Below are 10,601 nucleotides of genomic sequence, written 5' to 3' on the forward strand. Positions count from 1 at the left end.
TTTTTTTTTTTTTTTTTTTTTTTTTTGGTAATAAATGACCGTGAAGAAGAAAGTATAATGCACCTGTAATCCCATTGGAAACACTTGAAAGTATCCAATAAAATCCTCCAAAGCACCATACTCCATGTGAGAGGGCGCCAAAGGAAAAGTCAATTAACCTTTTCTTCGTTTCTGTTCGCATGTTTCAGCAGCTAAGAAAAAGACGGTTGTTATTTATTTATTTATTAAGTCGATTACTCAACCTACCAGAAAGAAGCAACCACTTGAGCACTTGAGAAGTGGACAATTCTATTGGGTTATTGTTGAATAAAATTATAAACCAAAAACATATCTATTGTTTCAAGGTAATTCCGAATCTGAACCTCAACATTGAGGCAAACGCCAAATCTCTCAAGGAAGAAGGGTTGACCAAACAAAGAAAGAAGGAAAGATGAGAAAAACCCTCCAAAGGGCTAGGACACCATAAACGAAAGTTCCTTCTCCCAGAAGAGCACTGAAACGCCCCAACAAAGAAAAAAGAGCAACGATATTCCCGTTTCTCTTTCAGACAATGAACAATAAAACCCGAAAGTGGGGGACTAGCTGAGCCAAAACGTCAGCCACCAAGAGTTTTTTCATCGTAGACAAATGTTATAAATGAGGAAAAACAAAGCAGAAGGGGCTGTCCTCCAACCACCTATCATCCTAGAAAAATATACTCTCCCATCCCCAACCAACCAACAAATGAATTGATACATGAAAGGAAACTCTCCTGCAATGCCTCTCCAAGGAGACTTGGAAGGTGCCTTTAGTCCCATTTGAGGTTTTGCTAGAGTGGACCAAATTTACTCACAATAATGTTATGCCACATTGAATCAGATTTATGGTGAAAGCGCCAGACCCATTTAGTTTTTAAACCCTCTTCAACAAGACCATTTGGAAATCCAAAATCCTGAAAAACAAGTCGAAAGTTTTCCTATGAATTGTAGCTCATGGGAAATCGAGTACTACTTGTGCAGCTTACAAGTTGCGAAGGAGGATGCCTGAAGCTTGTTATGCGTTTCCTCGCTTGTACCATCTTGCGGACAAAAGGTATGCGTTTCCTCGCTTGTACCATCTTGCAGACAAAAGGTTGCATTTTGTGGCTTTGTCCTTCTCTCCCTAGATCCCTTGATCATTGTCATTTTTCATTTTCTATTTATTTGAGGTTCAACCGCCCTTTGATGGATAGGAAAGTTGTTTATGTAGCGACCTTGCTTTTGTTGATAGATGACTCTTTGGTAAGTCTGGGGAGAAAGGGTATTGGCTTTTGGTCCCCTCAATCTTCGAGAGGTTTCTATTCTATTTCATTTTTTCCATGTGCCATGTATCCCCTCTCCTCCCTCCGGAACGTCTGCATCTCTCTTTGGAATGTAAGGATTCCCAAAAAGGTCAAATTCTTTGCGTGACAGAGTTTTCATGAGAAAGTTAACCTCTTGGATCATTTTCAGAAGCATTATTTCTTTATGTTGGGTTCGCAATGGTGCTCTTTGTGTCATCAAGCATTGAGAGATTTGGATTATATTTTGGGTAACTGAAGTTCATTTTGGCGGTTTGGGATTGTTGATGGGACTTCTTTGGGATTCATTGGGTTGGTAACAAACAATGCTCCTAGACTGCGGAAATGAAGAATGGTGCTCTTTGCTGTGTTTTGGGGGCTTTGGCTTGGGGAGGAATAGTAGGATTTTTAGAGGATTGGAGAGATCCACTGGTGAGGTTTAAAATATTGTTCATTTGAATACCTCGTGTGAGGTTTCAGAGAATTTAGAATCCAGTAATACAAGGACACTTTTATATTGCATTCTCCAAGTTCAATGAATAGAAAGATGACAGTGGTCCAGCTTTACTTGAGTTTTAATGAAAATGTGTGTTTCTTACTCATTTCATTTTCTTTTGTTGCAGGTGGAGACAATTTTGGATAAGGAAAATTTTACATTAGAGGAGCTTCTAGATGAGGATGAAATAATTCAGGAATGCAAAGCACTTAATAGTCGACTTATTAACTTGTAATGTTCCTTCTGATTTTTCATTTATCATCTTTCTTTTTCTCCTATTTTCTGGTCTATACTTGGCATATCTTTTCTTTTGGTTGATAGGCTGCTAACACATGCAGAGAAATTAATTTATGGGATCATGTAACACTGATTATATTTGACTTTGATAGTACTTGCTGTACTAGTCACCAGTAGCATTGTAATTTCCATCCATTCTACTAGGTTTTATTTGCTGATATATTGTTAGTCAGTCTTTTAAATTTGTACTACATTGGTTAAGCTAACTGCCTCACAGCAGCTAGCTCATATAATAAATATTAACCTTAATGGGTTGGCAGATAAAAAAAACTGGAATGGATAAATACGAGAACTTTACTAAGAAGGTTTATCATATTACGTAAATTGATGAGTGTTGTGCCTGCCTTCTTGCCTTACAGCTTGAGAGAAAGAACACAGATTGAACAGCTCATCAGATATATTGTCGAAGAAGCTCCTGAAGAGGCTGAGAAGAAACGAAGTTTTAAGTAATTTTTGGTTGCATATTCCAGATGTCATTCCTTATGCCTTCTCTCTCTCTAATTTTAAATTTGGTTATTCTATATATTCTTGCCCAGGTTTCCTTTTATCGCTTGTGAGATTTTTACTTGTGAAGTTGATATAATTCTCAAAGCATTGGTGGAGGATGAAGAGGTGGAGAACTTGCTTTCTTTACCCTATTAAATTATAAATGATAGATCAATAACAGATTTTCTTGATGTGGTTGTTTGCAGTTGATGAACTTGTTGTTTTCCTTCCTAGAACCCAAGCCTTCTCATAGCACACTATTGGCTGGCTACTTCAGCAAGGTATCACTTTCATAGTATTTTAGTTCTAAATTATCTTCTGCATATGTGGTTAGCCTTCCCCTTGTCTCAACTTTCAACAACTTTCTATGTCTTACACGGGAAAGATTTTTGGAACATCTGTTATGTGAACTTACTTCCTTGCCAGGTTGTCATATGCTTGTTGTTGCGGAAGACAATTTCTTTTATGCAATATGTTCAAGTAAGTTTGTATTTTCCTTGTCTGTTTTTAAAGAATTTGGATGTTTAAGACATTCTCAATTTCACTTGGCCTTTTACATTTTATGCATGACTGAAGTATGGTGTGAAACAACATGGTTTGCCAGGTTGAATTTGACCTGTTTGATATCACATAGTCTATAGATAATAGAAGGAAGAAGGGTTTGAGTAGACAATGCTCCTGTTTATAAGTTAAGCCTAGATATATATATATATATATATATATATATATTTAACAAGAAACAACTTCTCGTTGATATAATGAAAAGGATTAAAAGTTCAAGGGATACAAACTTCTAAAAGGAGTGAAAAAGAAGAATTAAAAATAACAAATTCAACCATTAGCAAGAACTTTCATAGACTGAACAAAACACACTTTCATAAAAAATGACTATATTATTGAACTTTGCTTCCACTTTGAGAAACTTGAAAAAAAACTGGGGAGGGTCCTTCCAAATTTGCTGCCATGGCTTTTACTTTGTACTTCTCAGAAATGGCGGAGTAAGCACCATTGACCTCTTCTTTAGATTGGAGAAGAATCTCTATATTTTTTTTAAAGATATTCTACTCTATAAAGACCCATTTTACGGCGAATCAATTCCATCTCCCCCATCAAGTTGTGCAATCCAAGCTAAAGGGAGGTTTTAAGTTTTAGATTAGGGGAGAAGAAGGTCATGAGCTAAGTCTCCATTGAATGAGAAGTTAAAGTTGTTTCTTGTCAAAAAAAACACTTTTTATGTGTTTGTTTGCCCTTCTCTTTTAAGTCATGTGAAAAGCTTCTATTCCTTACCTTTTTAGTTCTTTTCCATTTAAGTAATATATCTTTCTATTTTAGTTCTTATTGAATCATTTCTCTTCTGAAAAAGATTTACATATACAACCGTTTTAATGCTGATTATCTACTTTGTACACGGATTTCCAGGCACATCAAGCAATTGTTAAGAAACTAGTTGACCTGATAGGAATTACGTCCATCATGGAGGTTGGTTGTTGGCCACTTTTCTTTATTGCATCTGGTATTTTAACTCTTTCACTACAATAGTGGTTTATGTTGGATGCAAGACGGTATCTGAATTAGTGTTTTTGTACTTTAGTGGTTACTTCTACTCTTTAATGTTTTTTTTTTAATTAATTAATTTTATATTCTTATTATTACTTTTAAATTACATGGTCGGACCAACATCTTTGGGGCATTAGTTTCTATGTGCCTTTTATTACCTCCTTAATTCTTATGTTATACATAGTTATCAAGTATTATAATTTCAGACTATGGCCATCACCCCTCCTTAATATGATAACCGTTGGGTTTTGCATCTTTACTGACTGTACATTGTGAAGCTCATAGGAACGATTCTTTCTGGACAGGTCTTGATAAGGCTTCTTGGTGCTGATGAACATCTGTATTCAAGCTACACAGAATCAATGAAGTGGATTGAAGAGACTGATGTGCTGGAGATGATAGTGGAAAAGTTCAGTTCTTCAGTAAGTAGCTTCTTGAGGAAGTTATCCCTCCCACAAGAATGTTTACTTGCCTTTTCATTTAGTAGTGGGGACTCTTTTTTCTTAGCAAATTCACATAACTTTTCAGCTTTCGCTGCAATCCCCTTTCCTTCCACCAAAGCTGGCCAGTTTTTACTGGGTCCTTATTAAAGCTTTTAGGAAAGAATAGCATCCCCAAGACTCTCACATTTTTCCTTTGGACCCCTGCTTTTGGTGGTATCTATACTCCTGATAAGAGTCCAATGGTGAACTTCTCATTCTCAAATAATGCTTAAAAGTGTATATTAGTAGAAGCGTTCTTTTCTTTTCATTTAGCATCCAAATAAAGTATTTAAACCATATACATTTCAAATATTTCTCGTTTCATACAAGAATAGAAGCCTATGATAATTTCTAGTATTTCAAATCAAATCGTTTAAAATAGTTTATAATAATCTCGACCCTAAATGGGAGGTTAGAAATTATGTTTCTCATGCAGAAAGAACTTCTCCTTGCAAATCACCTAAAATACTTCATTTCTTTTGCTCCTTTGTCAAATATGTGCAGCTTATTCAAAATAAAACAAGGTTTTTGCCTTTTCCTTTGTATGTGACAAATTTGAAACAGAAGGAAGCTCCTTTTTGTTTTGGAGATCTTTTGTTTGTTCATTTTTTTTTCCTTTTTTGATATTTGCTTGATGAATTTTTTTTTTCAACGATATGATTTTATAGACTTAGTTGAAAAACCTGTCGATTAGTCATAAGAGAATCTTTAATGTGATCATTCTTCCAGGATTCTTCAGAAGTTCATTCTAATGCAGCAGAAACACTTTGTGCTGTTACTCGATTTGCTCCTCCTGGTCTCTTGGCTAAAATTTCCAGTCCAAGGTAGTGTTTTCCATTCTCATTTTTTAATATACCTGCATTTTGTCATTGATCATCTAATAATGGTTCTCTTTTTCAAATCAGTTTTGTAGGAAGACTGTTTCGCCATGCCTTGGAAGATTCACGACCAACATCTGTTTTAATAAATTCGTTATCAGTGTGCATATCCTTGTTAGATCCTAGGAGGCTGACTGTTGGAACAGCTTATTCATACAACCGCCAAATAACTCATGGATCTACAGTTTCAGCAACTATGGAGACTGTAGAAGGCATGTTGGAGAGTTTAGGTATTGTATTGACCATTGGGTCTTGTTAAGTAGATGGTATTTTACTTCTTAAGCCTCATTAATCAAAGGTATTAATAGCCATCTTATGAATCATCCAATTTGATAGCTTGTACTTTACTTGCTGGCTCTTCATAGTCGAATAAATTTCCTACTTTATGATATTTGGACCTTTTGTTTTCCCGATAAACTAGATTTCATTCAGAGTACTGAAATGTACAAAAGGTTGAAGACAGAATATGTAATCTTGATTGCTTGTGCTATTTAACTTTTACGGGAGATGTTGAAAACTGTGCTGGTCTCAATTGTTCAGGTAGGTTGCTCAAGCTTTTGGACGTTTCTTCATCAGAGAAAGTTTTGGTTACTACATACGGAAAGTTGCAGCCACCTCTTGGGAAACATCGCCTGAAGGTATCTTTCATTTGGTTTTAAGCAATGTTTTAAAAAGCTATTGAGGCTTACATCCTGAGGCTCACATCAAGATAAGGCTCTAAATTTTAGCCTCGAGACTTACGCCTCCAATGAATCATTAGAGGCTTAAGAGCTTTGTGAGAACTCATTGAGGCTTAAAATTTCTACGGCTCGACTAATGATTAGAAAAATAATAGTTACTTGCCACCTTCTTAAAAAATATACAGGTTTGAGTTGTGACAATTTAAACTATTACTACTTTTACTATTGTGTTTTTAAAAATATTGAAGACACAAATTTATAGTATAAAGCAATTCTATTATTGATTATAATAGTGATATTAAAGATACCATTTTAGATTTTTTGTTTGAGTGAAAATTGCGGGGTGAATTTTTTTATGCTTGTATTTTGTGTATGACTTATGTTTACCGATACATGATCATACCAATTTAGGATTTGTAAAATATTTTAATTAAATGTGAGGCTTACGCATCATGCTGCCTCAAAGCTTAAGCCTTTAAAACATTGGGTTTAAGTGCAATTTGACCAAGGACCCAAACTGGGTTTGGACCTCCTCAATTGTTCTTGATGATCTGGCCCAGCCTATCTTTTTTTAAAGACTTGACTCGACTCCTGTCTAGACCCCCTTTTGTTCCTTTGACTGGGCCTATACTTGATTTGCGTGCCTCTATTTCGACCCAACCCACATACACTTTCCTGATTTCTTTCAAGATTTTTTTTTTCTTCATCTAAGAAATTCCCATTGGAAGAATTTCAATGGCCCTTCCACTATGATTAGCTATTGAGGCTTGTAATATGTGTGAAATGTCTCTTGAAAGACTCCTCTGCCTAGAAAAGGAAGATATTGTTGTTGGAAAACTTAAATGAGAAATACGAACACCTTCCCTAATTTTAAAGCCCTCAATCAACACTTTTTTCCATCCCTCTCATCAATAAGCATTGTAGGATGCATGCCACAATGATGAAAAGTATGGTTGAAAGCATCCCACCCTGTTTTATTCTCCTCATGACATAATTCTTTTACCTTGGTCTGTCTTTAATCAAAATGGGGCATTCCTAATCCACGTCCCCCACTTGCATGTAAAACAACTTTTTTTTTCTCCTACAAAACCTTGATTGAAAACTCCCAACTCAGATAAGTGTTTTTGTATCCTTTGAGGAATAATCTCTCTTTTCATCTTTTCAATGAAATTCTTTATCTCTTGTTCAAAAGAAGAAAAAAAGAAAAAAAGAAAAAGAAAAAGAAAGAAGCACAAGTGTTTTCAAAGTCGATCTTAATTCTTACTAAAGATGTCTGCTCCCTTCTTGTACCAGTATTCTTCTAAAGCCTCATTTGGAAGAAGTGGTGCTTGGAAGAACTGGTTTAATCCTTTCAGGCAAGGTCGTAGTTGTGATCATATGATGTTGTTATGGATATACACTTTAATCATGAGGCTAAGTGCTGTGTTAATTGCTAAATACTTATGAAGTTTTTTTTTTTTTTTTTTTTTTTAAGAAAACATTATGCTGAAAAAATTATGAGTCTTCCAACAGGGTATTAGAAATATTGAAGAGATTTGGGATACTTTGGTTTTTATTTTGTCTTCTTGGAGTTATTTTTCCACGTTCTGCAAGTATTCTCTTTTTACCATTTGGCCAATTCATTGGTCAGGTTTTTTGTAACCTGTGATTCTCTGGGTTCCTTGTATATTTTACTATTCATTAAATGTATTGTTTCTTATTTAGAAAAGTTTCCTTGATTGTTCCTTGAGATTGTTTTTTCAGATTGTAGAGTTCATATCAGTCTTACTCACGGTGGGTAGCAAAGCTGCAAAGGAGTTGATTCACCTTGGAGCAATCAAACTTATTTTGGATTTGTTCTTTGAGTACGTTTCTATATTTCTACTATAACTTGAATGTTTATGAGATCCACCGTGACATTTGCTTCTCTATGACAATAGGTACCCATTCAATAACTTTCTGCATCATCATGTAGAGAATATTGTAGTGTCATGTTTAGAAAGCAAGAATTCTTCACTTGTAGAGCATCTTCTTCATGATTGTAATCTTGTGGGGAAGATACTGAACGCAGAAAAACATTTCACTTTGCCAGTTGATGTAAATAAGGTAAATGCTCAATTTCTAGTTAGGTTTGATCTTTCAGAAGTTATGTACAATCTATACAAAAAATCATGATACCTAGAAAAGTTAAAGGATTGAGAAAAAGCTTGGGACCACCATTGTTTTTAATGTTTTCATACGGAGTTCCTTCTCGAAGGCTTTTCATAGTTTGTAATACTTTCATGTTCTAAGTTTGTTCTTCCCAATTTAGTTGGTCTCTTCTATTTATATCCTTCTCTGATTACTGCCTATTAGAATGAGTTTCTATTAATTCATGGGAAGATTTTTTTACACTCCATCATCCCTAGTGGAATTCTTTGTTTCCTATAAACAGAGTTATGATACATTGTCTTACTAAGACACTATTCTTTATTCGTTGCTCTTGAATGTCTGTCTGTTTCTCTTTTTTCCAACATGTTCTTCAGCCAACAGTTCCTGCAGAAGGTAGATCACCACCTAGGATAGGAAATATTGGTCACTTAACACACATATCCAACAAACTTGTTCAACTAGCAAACAGCAGTAGTGAGATTCAATCTCATTTGCAGGTCAGTTCTATTTTTTGAAATCTTAGTGACATCATTACAATTTTCATTACAATCCTTAAATTTTCCCATGTTTCTCTTCAACAGGAGAACACTGAATGGAATGACTGGCAAACAAATGTCCTTTTGAAGCGTAATGCATTGGAAAATGTCTACCAGTGGGCGTGTGGGTATGTATTTCCTTTGCTATTTTTCACTTCTTTTTATTACAAGTACCAGCAGTCAGCATAACATCTAGATCACAACTGTCTCCATCTCAAGGCTACCCAACCGAAAAAATCTGCAAAGACATTGGGGAAGAACATTTTTAGTTTTCCATGATGTTGTGCTACATTAAATATTATGGTCCTTGAATGGCTGAAATGATTATGATATACAAACTATTACTATGTTCTCGTCTGATATTAATAAAATATGTTTGAATAGACTCATTGATCTGTTGGAATTAATGGAATCCTTGTGGTGTGAAATGACTGAATCAACTATAATATATGATCAAGCATTATCTAAACTGATTTTTTTATTGGTATTTGCCTGAAAAAGACGGATCAGGGACATTAATACATCCAGGTACTCGGGAAGACCATGTTTTTGTTTAGGAACTTGATGTTGACAATTACTTTGTCTGGTTTTTTAAGAAGCTTACCTTTATTGGTTATGATAGTCAGCCCTTGAATTATGAGAAGTTTCTAAAAAGGGCCAGTAGATTGTGTTTTCACCATATTTTGTATAGTATTAGCTTTCCAATTTCCAGAGGGGTTTCTATTGCCTAAGCTTTCTCAAGTTCTTTGGGTTAGTCTAAGCTTGATCTCATTATTTTTATTTGGAAAGCAGTTATTAATTTATTTGGTTTTTTTTACTTCATCTTTTTTCCCCCCTCTTTAGGAGTCTGTATCTGTGAGCATTCTTTTTCATTTATTCAATGAAAACTTTACGGTTAAAAGGAAAAAATCAATACAAGAAACCTTCATTAAAACCTTGATTTGTTATTGTTTTAAATTATTTTAAAAATATTTTTGTTTTAATCAATCAACACGAGAAGTGGCACTATGACATGGTTCAACGTTATTGTTATATTTTATATATTTTCACTCAAATCTTATGTTGGATGGGTTTTTGTCTCACCATTCAGTTGATATCTGTGCACTTAATTCTTCTCTTGCTCGAGCCATTGTCATTATGACGTTGGGTTATATTTGTTGTGCGTTTAACATTTAACTTTCTAGCATATCTTCTGAAAATGAAATGATTATTTTCTATAGGCGCCCAACAGCACTGCAGGATCGAACTAGGGATAGTGATGATGATGATTACCAAGACAGAGACTATGATGTTGCAGCTCTAGCTAATAATTTGAGTCAGGCTTTTCGATATGGCATTTACAGCAATGATGATATGGACGAGGTACTGAAGTATTTTGTATTACCCTTGTCTGCACCTTTAATATGATAGTTCCTTGAGCAAGGACTGATATGGAGAGGATCTTGAAGTGTATTCTAACTTCTAACTTGCAAGAATAAGTAGGTTATGAGCTTCCTCACATGTATTGTTCTTTGTCTGCCACTTTCATTTCCTCTGGAGCAAACTGATAAGTAAAAATGAAAGGAACACTGACAAATATAATAAAATATCATTAGAGAAGTTTGTGGATGATGAACAAATGCTCTTTTTCAGATACTCCACATTTTTCCTGTTGAAGTATATGAGAGAAATATTAATTCGTGATTCCTTGGGTGAAGTTAGTTGCTTGTTTACATGAGGAGGTTCTGTATCCTCTAATGAAAAAAAAAAAAAAAAAAAAAAA

At 34.8% G+C, this 10,601-nt stretch overlaps 1 protein-coding gene across 2 annotated transcripts in view; it reads left to right on the forward strand.

Annotated features, from left to right (window-relative positions):
- LOC111433261 (serine/threonine-protein phosphatase 6 regulatory subunit 2) overlaps positions 1 to 10,601 on the forward strand; it is a 14,603-nt gene that overhangs the window by 1,608 nt on the left and 2,394 nt on the right. For both annotated transcript variants that reach the window (XM_023070251.1, XM_023070252.1), the window contains 15 exons: positions 1,921 to 2,024; positions 2,450 to 2,536; positions 2,627 to 2,702; positions 2,783 to 2,857; positions 3,003 to 3,056; positions 3,996 to 4,055; positions 4,439 to 4,555; positions 5,345 to 5,439; positions 5,521 to 5,723; positions 6,034 to 6,131; positions 7,917 to 8,017; positions 8,093 to 8,258; positions 8,678 to 8,800; positions 8,885 to 8,967; positions 10,060 to 10,201. In XM_023070251.1, the coding sequence (XP_022926019.1) occupies positions 1,921 to 2,024; positions 2,450 to 2,536; positions 2,627 to 2,702; positions 2,783 to 2,857; positions 3,003 to 3,056; positions 3,996 to 4,055; positions 4,439 to 4,555; positions 5,345 to 5,439; positions 5,521 to 5,723; positions 6,034 to 6,131; positions 7,917 to 8,017; positions 8,093 to 8,258; positions 8,678 to 8,800; positions 8,885 to 8,967; positions 10,060 to 10,201 (1,584 nt within the window). The remainder of the gene's footprint in view (positions 1 to 1,920; positions 2,025 to 2,449; positions 2,537 to 2,626; positions 2,703 to 2,782; positions 2,858 to 3,002; positions 3,057 to 3,995; positions 4,056 to 4,438; positions 4,556 to 5,344; positions 5,440 to 5,520; positions 5,724 to 6,033; positions 6,132 to 7,916; positions 8,018 to 8,092; positions 8,259 to 8,677; positions 8,801 to 8,884; positions 8,968 to 10,059; positions 10,202 to 10,601) is intronic.

Source organism: Cucurbita moschata, unplaced genomic scaffold, assembly GCF_002738365.1.
Source record: "Cucurbita moschata cultivar Rifu unplaced genomic scaffold, Cmos_1.0 Cmo_Scf00041, whole genome shotgun sequence".
Lineage (NCBI taxonomy): Eukaryota > Viridiplantae > Streptophyta > Magnoliopsida > Cucurbitales > Cucurbitaceae > Cucurbita > Cucurbita moschata.